This window comes from Gallus gallus, chromosome Z, assembly GCF_016699485.2.
Source record: "Gallus gallus isolate bGalGal1 chromosome Z, bGalGal1.mat.broiler.GRCg7b, whole genome shotgun sequence".
Taxonomy (NCBI): Eukaryota; Metazoa; Chordata; class Aves; order Galliformes; family Phasianidae; genus Gallus; species Gallus gallus.
This window is the reverse complement of record NC_052572.1, coordinates 57725454-57739781: the sequence shown is the minus strand read 5'-3', so window position 1 is coordinate 57739781 and position 14328 is coordinate 57725454. Positions and strand designations below refer to the sequence as shown.

Below are 14328 nucleotides of genomic sequence, written 5' to 3'. Positions count from 1 at the left end.
TATAAACACTGTGGATCTCAGATTGTAAGATAAATAAGTAGATCCTTCCTCTCTGAACAACTTGGGCACTGTCTCAGCTAGAGAAGTGACTTCAGCTTTGAGAACCTCATGTGGTGAATGAGATCAGCTCGGCAGAATGAATAAAGATTGCAAGAATGGATGAAGATCTGGAAAGCCTGAAGAAAGACATGGACACACACAAAAAAATAGATGGGATGATATTATCCAAGAAAGTAGAAGATACTGGAAATAAAAATTGAACTGGGGGAAAGGTCTTTAAAATGCAGAAAGTAGGATTTACATTGGACATCAGAAGAATTTTTTAGTAGTAACTACATGAAAGACTGCCTGGGAGCCTAGAGATTATTGGGAAGCAATAGATATTTCATAATTTACTTTATTAGAAGAGAAAACAGTCCTATAAAAAGAAAAAAAAAAAACAGACTGCATTTTGCAGGCATTCCACCCAACACATTTATAACATCACAATTTACCCTTGTCCAGTGTTTTCCTATTTTCAAATGCTTTCTGCCACATCTAGAAGACGTTCTGAATACTCCAAAAGAGTCATGGCAAGAAGTAAGGTGAGAGCATTTGTCACAAGTAATGTTGAAATAATATTGAAAGGATGCTCATATTTAAGAAGAACTTGTATTTTGTGGAACAAGTCAGTCATGAGGGTGGAACTTGAGATGTAATTGGAAAAGGAGAAAGAAAGAGTGAAACCTCTGAGTGAGTACAGCTTTTTGTTTGGTATTGTTTCCAACTGATTAAATTTCTCTCAGTGATATGAAAGAAAAATGTCACATCCATAGCATGTGGAGAACAACATTAAGAAGAAAAAACTTTTGTTTAATTTTTTTTTTTTTTCAGTCCTGACACACTCTTGTCATATGTGCTTTTAATACTGGTACTGTTACTGTTGGCAGCTTCTGACAGTTTAAGAGTAAAGCATGGGTGAAAATGATTTTAACTGTCAGTCAACTGTTGCCACTGAGAGATATTCATTTTTTGTCCTAAAATAAAATATTTACAGCTGAGAGTTTACTTGGATTCTGCTTTAGGAAAGTGATAGTGTAACAGTCCATACTTCATCTTAGTTTCCAAATGTCAAAATAGTAGGATGCTTTTACTTAAAAATAACTTTCACCCTTGTTTGGAAAATAAAAAGTCAACTACATGGGAAAAATGTAGATTCTAAAATAATCAGCAATAAAATAAGAGGTTTTTCTCAGGGAATATTTTCTGTCCAGAAACGTGCAGTTATATGCTTCCTGAATATCCACTATATATAACACTCTGAACTATTCTTATTAGAATTGGTCAGACTAGAAATGGAACTTCAGCTAGAGCAATTCATCCTTTGTATAGATCACTTGATGTCTATGCATTAAGGCATCTTCCATTTATAACAGCTACAGAATGGGATGGGAGGAAATCTCACCAAATTCACATGCTTATTAACAGTTGGCAGACAAAGCCTATGACAGTTTTCCCAATGTAATCTAGTTTTATCCTAAAAAGTACTTTTTTTTTTCTTTTTCCCTTCCCTTCCCTTCCCTTCCCTTCCCTTCCCTTCCCTTCCCTTCCCTTCCCTTCCCTTCCCTTCCCTTCCCTTCCCTTCCCTTCCCTTCCCTTCCCTTCCCTTCCCTTCCCTTCCCTTCCTTTCCCTTCCCTTTCCTTCTTCCTTATTCTCTTTTTCCATCCTTTCTTCCCACTTTTCCTATCTTTCCTTTCATTCCTTTCTTCCTTTCTTCCAGAAGTGCCACTGGCTAAAGAACCCACATTTTAGCAGTGGTTCTTTTCCCTTGCCCATGCTTTTTTTTTTTTTTTTTTGTGCAGCTCTTCAAATTTTTCTGATCTTTTTCTAGTGTTGTACCTATAAAAAGTAGTAATGCTTCTTTTTCTAATAAAAAATACCTTTCTTGATAAGTACTTCACTTGAACATGCTTTTATATGGATCTTTTATATCACACTCCTAACAGAATTAATATTCCTTACTTTTGAATGCTGTATAGTTTTGTGTACTGGTTCCTTTCAAAATTCTAGAAAGATGCCGCCTAGCTCTCTTCTAGCTTCAGCGCATCGGAGCCTCTGAGCCTTATAGAATCACTGGATGGCCTGGGTTGAAAAGGACCCCAATGATCATCTAGTGTCAACCCCCCCACCATGGGGAGGGTTGCCAACTGCTAGACCAGGCTGCCCAGAGCCACATCCAGCCTGGCCTTGAATGCCTCCAGGGATGGGGCCTATCAGTTATGTGCATATCAGTTGCAGCAAGCTGCTTTTGCTGTGTTCAGTATCTACAGTTTCATGTTAAAAACTAATTCAAAGTTTATATCTCTTGGATTTGAACCATAACTATTCCTTTTTTTTTTTTCTTCTGAATCCTCACTGTGTATCTGGTTCCTTCTGTTGTTGTCCTTCATCGTCATTGTTTTTTAACTTATTTTTAAGATTTCTTTCTTTTGCCATTCTTTTCAATATCTACTTCTGTTTATCTAATGGGAATTATTTATTTATCTCAGTGCTTCCTGATATCCAAGCCCCTAAGTTTATCCCGGATCAGCCCTTTCATTTTTATTCTTTGGAGGCTATCTGCCTATTCGCAATTTTTATTGAGATATTTATTCACCCTCTGGAACCCTCTCTCAATGCCTTTGTTTGGAGCACCTCATTCATGACAGGTTTAGCACCTTCAAATCTGAGGAAATTCCAAACCTCGCCTATATTCCTGAGGTTCCTGATCTCTTCTTTCCAGCTGTTTTCATTAACTTGTTCCTTTCGTTAATTTCTCAAGGCATTACTTTTAAAGATTCAGATAGTCATCAGCAAGCTTGCTTTTAATACTCTTCCAAAGTTAAAAACAAAAACAAAAACAATGGACTCCTGATCAATTGGAATGTAGATCTGATTGGAGCCACACTTAGAGCCATGGCTATCAAAGCAGGACAGTGACTTGAATGAGAGGATGGCTTTGTGACCTCTAAGCTGGAGGCTTTTATTTCAGAGATAACGAAGCATGGCTCCTGCCTCTCATTCCAGAATTAGAAGAGCCAGATAACATGCTGCCAGATCTGAAGGCAGCTGTTGTTTTGTTTGTTTTGCTCTGAAAGAAAAAAGAGGTTTTGCTGTTGCTGCAGTAGCCATGGCAGGGTGAGGTGCTCATCCCTATAGCTGTAATTCGGGGTGATGATAAGAGAATCAGAGCACATACCACTGCAATCAGAAGGGCCCAGAGGGACCAGCCGGGGACTTCCAGCATGGAGGCGATTGTACTGATTCTTTTTGGCTGTGCTGGTGCCTGGCTACCCCACACGTCTACCTGCACAACCTACGAAAGTAATGAGAAGAGTAGCCACGCATTTGTCTGCACTGGTTTGAAGACGCCAGTATAGGCAGAAACTGTGAAAGAAGAGCGAGGAGAACGTGAAGGGTGTGACCTTTATGAAACATCCGATGGAAACCTCGCGTTTTCCAAGGGCGCTCTGAAACGCCTGGTCAACCTGCTGACACCGCTACTGCAGGAGGCACTCAGCGGAAAGCGGGCCTGGGGCCGACGGGACCCCGCACGCACCCCCGCTTCGCGGCGCGGCTGCCCCATAGCTCGGCCGCAGAGCGCTGAGCTATATCCCTGGTGCCGGCCCTACCTGTGCCCCGCCCCTGCCGCCCCCCCCTCCTCCGGGCCCCGTCCCACATATGCGCCCGCTCCCTCTCGGCCCCGCTCCCCTCAGCTCTGCCCGGCCCGGCCCCCGCCCGGGGCCGCGCTCGCCCCTTCCCCCGCGGTCGCCTCAGCACCGGCCGTGAGGCACCGTCCCGCCCCCGCCTCCCCGCTTCCCCCGCACCGCAGCCAGCTGTAAAACCGCCCCTTGTGCCTGGCAGAGAGCTGTGCGCTCCTCGCAGCCCATCCTGCGCACTTCTTTCTTTGGACTCGGTTAATTATTATCTTATTACTATTTTTTACTAGGGACATTTAGATTTAGCCTGGTTCCGTTCCGTTGGATTTCTTTTTTTTTTTCTTTTTTTCTTTCTTTTTTTTTTCTTTTTCGGAGAGAGGGGAGTGGGAGTTCAAACCCATCTCTACTCTTTTTTTTTTCTTTTTTTTTTAATTATTTTTCCTTCCCCCCCCCCCCCTCTTTGGAGAGAGAGGAGGGGGGATGCAACGTGGACCCTGCTGCTGGCACCACCGCGTCCCGCTGCAGCCTTCGGAGGAGGAGGAAGAGGAGAGAAGAAGGAGCCGCAGCGGCTGAAGCCTCCCCGCGAGGAACCGCGGAGCGCTGCCCCTCTCCCCGCCTCACCGCTCCTCCGCCGCTTCCCTCCGGGGCCGCCGCCGCAGCATGGGCAGACAGCGGTGGCTGTGCCTGCAGCCCTGCTTCCTGTGGCTCAGCTGCCTGGCGCTCTGCGCCCACGGAGCCGCCGGGCAACAAAAGCCGCCGCCGCGGGTCCGCCCTGCGGGAGGAGCGGGCGGCATCTACCCCGCCGCCGCCGTCGCGCACCGGGAGGAAGGGGCCGGCAGTGCCGCCGCCGCCGCGGGCCGGGTCCGCCGGCGGGGACAGCAGGAGGCGCTCCGCGGGTACGGGCGCGCTCCGCGGGGAGGGATGGGGCCCCGCCGCTGCCCCACGGCCCCGCGCCTCGCTGCCGCCCGCGGTCCGGGGGCGTGTGGCGCTGGGGGGTAGGTTGGCGTTGCTTTGCGCTGTGCTTCGTTGGTTTATGTACTGAGAAACCTCAACGAAAAGCGGCTTTCCTGAATGTTTCAGGGGGACTTCTTGCTTACCTAGTTTGTAAGTCCTCACGATCTCTCTTGCCCCGGGTGCCGCAGGCAGCTTGTACAGCCAGGCGTGTATGCTCAGCCTTGCATCCCTCCCCTCGGCAGTTCCTGCAGGGATGGGTGCCTGTGGCCTGTTCTGCCTGTTCTGCCTCTCCTCCCGCGCTAACCGGTGCTGCTAATGTGAAATAGAAGGGCTCGGAAAGCCTCGCCACAGGGGAAGGATTATTGCTTTCGGGAGGACTTAGTCTGAGTCGTAGCTATACGTTTTTTTGTTTCACGTCGCTGGCAGACCTAAGTTTCTTCCCGTGTGCTCATAAAGCTGTGGGTTCTGCTTGCATTGATATATTCTTAAGTATATCTATATATACTGTTACGTATACATTTTTGTACATGCACACATTTATACATATTTGTCTGTGTGACAGGCCAAATGTGTGTGGCTCTAGATTCCATTCCTACTGCTGCCCTGGATGGAAAACGCTCCCTGGAGGAAATCAGTGCATTGTTCGTAAGTGTCTTGACTTCAAGTTTCTGCTGCCCTAGAGGCAATAATAAGAATAAGCGTTCTGTGAGTTACTGCTCCGTTCAGTGTGAGAGAAGAGAATTCCTGCTGTAATTCATTTGGCTGGATCTGTCGTTGGCCTTGTGTTGGGTTTTTTTTTTTTTTTCCTTAAAAAAAAAAAGAAAAAGAAAAAAGAAAAAGAAAAAGGCTTTACAAGTCCACATTTCCTGTACTTGAAAGACTGGCAAATTACTGTATTTTCTTTGGTGCATTTGTAAAAGGCATGTTTCCACTTACATTTTTTTTCTTAAATAAAAGAACAAGACAGTGAAGGAAAAACGAAAAAAAAAAACCCCAAACCCTTCCATAAATCAAATTATTCTCTAATACTGGAAAGAAAGAAGCCCAAGAGGTCTTGATAGGGAGCAAATGAGATCTGAAGTTTTCTGAATCTCCTGTGGTAAGCTTGGAACTGCAGGTCTTGGGGAAACTTTTTTACATCTGGGGTGCTTATTCTCTTTTTTTAGTTGTATTTTTATAGCTATAAGGCACGTAGACTGTGATTATTGCCTGGCCATAATAGATACAGTGTTGACAGATGTGCTGTTGACATGGCTTGGCAAAAAACAAAATAGAAGGGAGAGATCTGCAGGATGCTTCGTGTAGGAAACACTGTCTGCCTGGAAAGGAAATTCAGAATTAAGTCAAAGTTTCTGTCTGTTAGATAAAAGCTGATATTGGACGCATCCTTTTTAATGGGAGGCTGTTCCCATTCATTCCAGCCTGTCGTCATCATTTTTTCCTAAAAAGCACGCTCAACTTCAGAATTCAGGTTCAAGAACACACTGCTCCTGTCACAAGTAATAGAGGTCTTTGTAATACTCTGTTGAATGAGCTACAGAGATCCAGGACCAAGCTAGGAGGAATGGGCTGTGAACCAGCTCCTTGGTGTGGCACTGACGGGTGACTTCGGCTGCTGCCTGCTGATCAGGGCTTGTTCATATCCATTCATTTCACGTGAGTGAATTGGTGTTGCTAATGTTGCACCTGACTGAACCATGGATCTCTGATGTTCCTGAAACATCTAACCGTAGCGTTTTCAGGTGTCAGTACAGCTGTGAAATAAAAGGAGCTTCTCATAACGTTCAGTCCTTATTTATCATCTCTTACCAAGTCTCAGCCTTGACTTACTTAAATACGAAACTGAGTTTTAGAAGTGGATTCTGGCTGCCCAATATGCCATTGGCCTGCAATAGATTTTTCAGTCCGCTGGGTATCCAGCTCCACAACAGTCATAGAGATTCAATGATTTAGGTGCTTTCAGAAGTCTGGATAGATCACCCTTAAGTTATGATTCTCAGCAGCTCTTGCAGACCTTGGTCTCAGGTCTCTTCACATCCAGAATAACTTCTGACCTGCCATTAATTTGTACACACAAAGAAACCTTTTAGCTCTGTTTAACTTCCTGGAGTTTAATTGCAGCTCTCCAACATGTTTGAAAAGTCAGTGACTTTGCCAGGCCAGCTGTCAGACTGGCAGTGACGCGTTCCAATTTGTATTTTGGGTGAAAGTTGAAGAGCGCAGATCTCTGTGCTTCTAGGAAATGTTTGTGAAGGTGATGGTCCCTCTTGCTGGAGCTGCTGAGCTAGGCAAAGCCCCTGAGCGTGATACAGGGCAGCAGATGTCTTACTGGAGATGAGTTGATCATAATTAGCTGGTGACTGTAGCTGGTGATTTTCAAGTATGCCGATGAGGACCCAGGCTTATAGAGTCTCCGGTTTGACCATATTCAGCATCAGTACAGAGCTTTTGATTCTTTGGAGAAAAGGTAAAAGAGAGAATGCAAATTCTGCAGGGAACATATTTGAGCTCTGAAATGGGGCAAGAAGAGTTTGCTTCCTTGTGAGAGATAGCTCATTCATGCAAGATTTCCTAAGTCAGAAGTGGAGCACAAGCATTCTGGGAAAGGCCTTATTTCTTTTTTAATGTACGTGGACTTTTTTTTTAGGTACTCAGTTGGCAGATTGTCTGCACGAGGAATTTGTTCCATTTGTAGTCCTTCAGTTGAGATGTTCTTACTGTTTGTTTAGTTCTATCAAAACCCCAGAGATAGCTACAAAGGCACCATGATGCTTGCTTGTCTTTTTTCTTTTTTTCTTCCTTTTTTCTGCTTTACAAGGTGTCTCCTATGAGACGTGTACTTCTGAGATCCTCCTGTGCTGGACTGGACCTTAAAGTCTCAGGCTCTCCTGTGGTGCATTTGCTAATCCTGCAGATTATTTAGTTGAATTCATTTGGATCCCATTTAAACTTTGGATTTAGAGTTTAACTCTTTCCTGGCTCTGTGGTTGCTTTGTGCAGTAGAGCTCCATTGGCTGGTGGGGGAAGAGAGAAGGGACGACTTGGGGCATGGTGAGGACAGCACAATGGTGTGCACTGTGCACATATAGTGTATTGTGGTCAGGCTTCAGGTCATAGTTTCACAATGAAAATGTAGGAATATATGAGTACAGAAACACTATTTAGGGAAACCCCACACAATATGGAAAGCTCAAACATTGGCTTCCCACAAAACAGGTTTGTGTGTGGGCAGATAATCTTAAAAAAGAGAGATCCTAAAATGCTTCTAAGTTTGAGATTGTAAGAGAGAAGCCATACCATAAATTAGAGTTCATTGATCATATTGTTTGTATTCATTCAAAACTTGGATTCTTCCTGAAGTTTTCTGCAGGCATTGTGGTCTAAAACATATAATTCCAATAATATTACATCACTTATATAGTAGGTTGGCATTTCTGATTAGGCAAAGAGTTGACTATTTGTATTAAGTGGTCAGACCAGTGTTTGAATATGCGAAGTTCCATTCTGTTCGTCTCCAAGATTGTCAGAAATACCAGTTATTCCAAAATTCAGTTTGCTTTATTCAACTTACATTTATTTTTTATGTGTATATTAGCTGACCGAATGAATTGAGGGCTCTGGTTCTGTTTTTTATTGTTTGTTAACACACTTCTTGCTTTTTCCTGTAATTTGAGACTAATGTTACTGTCAATCATTGACTTCTAAAATGTGTTCTTCCCCAGCGATCTGTAGAAATAGCTGTGGTGATGGATTTTGCTCTCGCCCTAACATGTGCACTTGTGCAAGCGGACAAATATCACCTACTTGTGGACCAAAATCTAGTAAGGACTTGCTGTATTTGTTTTCCTTAGAGATTTCATTTTAGACAATTCTTTTACATGTCAACTTAAAAATAACTACTGTGTGAAGCCTTTCAAAGTAATTTTTCATTGCTGAACACGGATGTGTAATGTAGACTTCAGTATCTGTAGGCTTTTTGATACGGATTGGTGTTCTGTATGTGCTTTATTATTCATAGTGACAAAATTGAAAAAAAAAAAAAAGAAAGATGTGTTTAAACAGATAACCATGTTTAAATGCAAATGTATGTGGTATTAACATTTTCCTCGAGTCCATTTTCCTAAATAATGGAAATTATGCAGCCTTCAAGTTAATTAGAAATACTAAGTTGCTAAATATGGTCATGTAACAACTCTCTTCATTGTATCTTCATTGATAGTTTTAAAATAAAATCTTTCCCAATAGCTGAAAGTAACAGCTTTTGTCACAGGATTCCTGTGTCCTTAAATATGAAGTTGACGTCTGTTTTCAGATGTCTCTGTTTTTATCCACGCTTTCTTCCTGCTCTTGTGTTTGGCATTAATGCTTGTGCCCCTGTGTCTGTCCTGGCCCCTGCAGCTCAGCAGTGCAGCATCAGGTGCATGAACGGTGGTACCTGCGCTGACGACCGGTGCCAGTGCCAGAAGGGCTACATCGGGGTCTACTGTGGACAGCGTAAGTAGCCATCCTGGTGTGTCTGTGGTTCAGCCCTACGGGCCAGACGTCCTCCTGCAGGCAGGATATGATGATAGAAAGCAGCCTCTTAGCAAACCCAGAGCAGAATGTCAGTGAGCAGAGTGATGCTGTTGTGGGGGACAGCATGTAGCTGGAGGTCAGTTCGTGCGTGGAGTGCACTTGTAGTCTCTGAAATTCAGACTAGGGATTGAATTCCCCACGTAGTTTTGACTGGAAAAATCCTTTGGAAGTGGTGACAGTATGCATCCCCTTGCCTATTTTTTGTTTTTGTTTTCAAGCCATGTGGTCAATAATTTTTCATTCTCTTTGAAGAAGTGTCTCAGAAGAGGTGCTTAGCTGATATGTTACAGCAAGTTTTTCTGTTTTGTCTTTGACGAAGGAAAAAGATTAAATATAGTTCGAGCTCTTGGGTGTTTTTTTAGTTGGCAGACAAAGCAGACAGTCAATTATTTGCGCATCTTATTTCTACCTATCATAGGACCGTATTGACAGGCTATACAGATTTAGCAAACAATGAGAATTACTGAGACTGCAGGCATTTTAAGGATTCAAAGAGGTAAGGTGTTCTGAGGCTAGATGTTGAGTTACTAGCTGAGGAGTTAGCTGCTGGAGGTCTGAAGGAAATAGAAACAAATAAAAGCCACTGTGCAAAGAATGGTCAGACTGGGTAGCATGGAAGAACATCATTTTGTCTTGCTGTTTTGACTTTGTGCTTTAAAGCAGACTTTTTTCTTTCTTCTTTTTTTTTCTTTCTTTTTTTTTCTTTCCCTTTAATTCTGCTTGGGTAAGCTCTCTAAAAACTTAAGGTAATAGTTGTAATAATACAATGTAACCCTTGCTCACTGACAAATTTACTTCCAAGTGTTGGTGGCCCCATCCTGCACATCTTGAAGTCTTGAGCCAAATGTGTACACTTTCCGACAGGGCATGTTTAGAGTAAATAAATGAAAAGATGTTTCTAAAGCAGTCCATAAAGCCTGAACTTACTGTTGAGACTGGCCTCAGTGAATATCTTGTTATGTTCCCCACTGTGATAAAGAGCATTTTTCTGTTTTGAAAGGTTTACTATCTCTACATTCCTGAGGTCCCTTTGCACTGGATGCTCAAATACGTTATAAACCCTGGCCTAACTTCTAGACTGGGACCTGTTTGCTGCTGTTCGCATGACTTAAAGACAGTGGGACTGTCTTTTAGGTGAAATTTGTTGGCTTGGATTGTATGCTAACTTTGAACAAGGCTGTATGACCTGGAAGCGGTGACCTGGATAATAGGCAGAATTGATCAAAAAACTTTAATGGTATTATTTGAACTCATTGATGAACTGCCTCTCTTTCAAACTGGAAAGACTTCATTTCTTCAGAGAGAGGCTTTGTTCATGCTTCTCCCCACTGATAAATAGTGTGAGTGAGTGTGCAGATGTTCCATAACTGCAGGAGTACCTTTTCCTTCTTTCCATACTACGCCTTCTTACCAAGAAAGAAAAAAAAAGTTGTATTTCTTTTAGGGATCCTTTTGGAAACATGGTTTCTGATTGAGTTTAAAGATAAATTAAACTGGTAATTCATTTCCTTTGCTCCAAGCTTCCCTTCTTCTGCCAGCATTATGAATCCTGAGTGCTGTGTTATCTGTCTCCCTGAGTCCCCAGGCCCTGCTTCCTGAGTGGTCTGTTGCTGCTGGAAGTGAATATCACAGCTAAACCTGTGCACAAATTATTTGAGTTTATACCTGCTAACTTTGGTGATGGATGTAAGTTCTTATGATTAGAGACCTGCGGCACAACTGTTTAAATAATGTACTGAAGTTAAGTATCTGCCAAAAAGTTGTGCTGAATAAGATTAATTAAACAGCTGCTTGTAAATAAGGCGGAGAAGATGTAGTACTAATGGAATTTGACCTGAACAATCATTATTATTAGCGTTTGATCTTTGGGTCCAGAGAGACTTACAGTAGTTTAGGGGAAAAAAAATGATTTTTGAATAACATGGATGCAAATCTAAGATGTTGTTAACGTAATTTTTTTTCTTTCTTTTTGTTAATTAAAGCTGTCTGTGAAAAAGGCTGCCAGAATGGAGGACGGTGTATTGGACCTAATCGCTGTGCATGTGTCTACGGGTTTACTGGTCCTCAGTGTGAAAGAGGTAAAAGAAATAAATAAGGCAGTTATGAGCAGTTATATGCAACGATGTGCATGTGCAAGCTTTGAGTAATGTATTTGCCAGCTGAGCCTGTAAGTTTACAAGTCGTTTGTTATTTGTACTTTTAGAAAGCTTGTCTTTATGGCTGGGTAGCCACAGTTCAAGATGGCAAATACAAAGCTGGCACAGCTGGGAGGAACTCGAGTTGATTCTGTTTTGTGTGATAGTTGAAAGATGAACCATCTTTTTCTTCCAGCTACATGATGTAATATGAGAGCAAATTGCAGCTCAAATTGCTGTGTATTAGAATCACACATGTGTAACTAGATGAGGATTTTTTTCTGTATAAGAATTCTTTTATAGGAGGATCTTGAAAAGTTACTTGCTCTGTTAATTTTATTGTACAGGAAAAGTAAGACAAGGAAGAAACTTTTCTCATTCATGAAAACAACTGAAAAGTTAGCTTAAATTAAAGTGCTTTTGTTAATTGGGTGATCAATATAGGATTTTATTTAAAAATTTTAGAGAAATAGAGAAAATCTTCAGCTTTCTTGTGTAATGGTCATTGAGACACTGACAAAAGTCAGTTTTAATGATGCTGAATACAATGTTTTTAGTGTTACACTATGTGATTAGCACACAAATAATTAAAGCACTAAGTCTGCATATATCCATTTATTCTAAATCTGTTTTCACTCTGAGAAATCTAAACTCTTTGCTTTTTAGTAAATGGGAACATTGTTTTTATTTTGAAACAAAGGTAACTCTAGAGAAAAAGTAATGTAGAATTGCTGCTCAACATTAGTTGTAACTGTAGAACATATTTTGTGCATATCAAACTAACAAGTGTAACCCAATTGGCTGTCCTGCTAGGGTGGATTTTTAAAGAGAGGATATAAATGGGAACTGCTTTTCAAAATGATGATAAGAATCGTACATTCTTTACAATAAAGTTGTCAACAATAATCAAAGCTGATGCTGAACAGCTTAGCAGAAATATAATTCTTTATCTTCCTTTAAGTTTGTGTTTGCAAATATGTTCTCATCAAAAAGGACACTGAAGAACTGAACAACAGTGTTGTGAAATTCCAAGTGCTCTAAATATAGTTGTCTCACTCCTTTAAATGTTCAACAGGTTGTTAATATTAAAAAGCAGGATGGGGTCATTTACATCAGAAGAAAATAGTCTATGGTTACTCTTGTAACATCACATTCTTACTTCACATCAGTCGTGGGTAAGACACTCACTCAGAGCAAAGTCAGGCTTAGAATCATAGAATAATGTAAATGTGAAGGGCATCTAGTCCAACCCTTCACTTAGTGATCTGATTAGCTTGCTCAGGTATGTGTCCTGTCTGTAATGTTATATTGTGAGGACCTCCAGAGTTGGAAATTTCACCTTCCCTGTACAACCTGTTCCACTATTTGACCATGTTCATGGTAGAAACTTCTACATTAATATCTAATCAGGGTTTTGCATGTTCCAGTTTGTGTTTCTTGCCTCTTGTCTGAGTCCTGTGAGACTCCAAGAGGAATCTAGCTCTGGTTTCTCTGCATCCTTTTGTAGGCAGCAGTATACCCCTCTTAAAACTGCCTCTTGTTAAGGCTGCGCAAACTTTGGTCCATCAGCCTCCTCACACAGGGCAGATGCTTCAGCTCCCTGAGGAGTGTGGTGCCCCTTCCCTGAACGTTCTTCAGTATGTCCATGTCTTTTCTTCTCTTGGAGAGTAAAAACTACACATTACTCTGGTGCAGTCTAACAAGTGCCCGATAGGGGCAGAGTGCCACTTTGCTGGAATAGATGCTTCTCTCATACTGATAAAGCCCATAGAACTGCTGTTGTTTGCTGCAGGGATGGACAGCCAATGCGTATGAACGTTTTTGTCTAATTGGACCCCCATAATCCTTCTCACAGAGCCTTCTGGCTGGCGACTGGCCTCTAGCCTGCCTTGTCCCATTGGGTTTGTCCATCCTGGTTGTGAGACTTCATCTGCTCCAAGCTGGCTGAAAGTGTGTTCTTGTGCCATCATCCAAGTTGTTAATGAACACATTAAGTTGTTACTTGTCCCAGTAGTGCTCCCTGAGGTCTGCACTATTTTTCTGACCTTCAGCTGCACTTTGCACAACTCTTTAAGCCAGCAGTCTAGTTATCTGCTCACCTTATTTATTGTTTGCATATTCAGTCTATTTCTCACAAATGCCAGTCTCATGATGGAAGGCTTCTGCTAGGTCAGGCAGACTTTAGCGGACTGCCCTCCTGTCTTTGTATTAGTTACCTCACGTTTGAAAGCAGTGATGGCAATTACCCTTGACTCATGCTGTCTGCTCATAAATATCTTGCCTTTCTGTGTTCTGAAATGGCTTCTGCTGTAGAATTCTGTGTTGCAAATTCATCTGCAAGGTACTCAAAGCTGTATGTTAATTGTGAAAACAGCTTACACTGTTTCTGACATTTGTTGACTGGGAAAGTAAAAATAACATACGCCTGGAAGACAAATATCTGAATCAAACTGGAAAAAGCAGGAATTTGTATTTGCTATTCCAAGTTTGTTTTATATACCCACTAGGTGTCACAAGCAACAGAGAAATGTAAGGTATGAATTTGTTTCTTTGTCTTTAATTGCTTATTGTTTTCATTCTTAAAACCAGGTTTACACTTACTGCTGTTGGTTTAGTTTTTGCTGCTGTGTTATATATATCCAGCCCATTCCTAATCATTAATTCTTGTTAACAAAGCTCAAGTGCCCAATTCTTTCATATTTATGTTAGTGTGGAAAGTAGGAAGCATCAGTCTGTTAAGAACTCTGTTAGGGTTTGTAACTGTTTTCAGCAGTCTGTCTTTGTAGAATGAACAGTTTCATCTAGCAATAGGAAACACTACCTGTCTATCAATTTAGGATGGATTTTCAAAGCAACCTGAAGTGGTTGGACAATATGAATTTGCTTTATAGTTTGAGTCATTGTTCATATGGAGCTTATATTTGGACATGTTGAGTAGATAGATAATAGTTATATCTGGACAATAATGTGACAGAATCATAATACT

General features: G+C 41.8%; 1 protein-coding gene and 1 long non-coding RNA gene across 3 annotated transcripts in view; one reads left to right on the top strand and one right to left on the bottom strand.

Moving 5' to 3' along the window:
* Window positions 1-4984, bottom strand: part of LOC121108262 — an 8904-nt gene extending 3920 nt beyond the window's left edge. Inside the window, exons 1-2 of the long non-coding RNA XR_005842669.2 lie at window positions 4776-4984; window positions 3219-3335 (exon numbers count right to left, since the gene is read on the bottom strand). This is a non-coding gene — a long non-coding RNA (uncharacterized LOC121108262). The remainder of the gene's footprint in view (window positions 1-3218; window positions 3336-4775) is intronic.
* FBN2 (fibrillin 2) overlaps window positions 3866-14328 on the top strand; it is a 163879-nt gene continuing 153416 nt past the window's right edge. For both annotated transcript variants that reach the window (XM_004949379.5, XM_424715.8), the window contains exons 1-5: window positions 3866-4574; window positions 5195-5277; window positions 8355-8453; window positions 9031-9126; window positions 11190-11285. In XM_004949379.5, coding sequence (XP_004949436.2) covers window positions 4339-4574; window positions 5195-5277; window positions 8355-8453; window positions 9031-9126; window positions 11190-11285 — 610 coding nt within the window. In that variant the 5' untranslated portion in view covers window positions 3866-4338. The remainder of the gene's footprint in view (window positions 4575-5194; window positions 5278-8354; window positions 8454-9030; window positions 9127-11189; window positions 11286-14328) is intronic.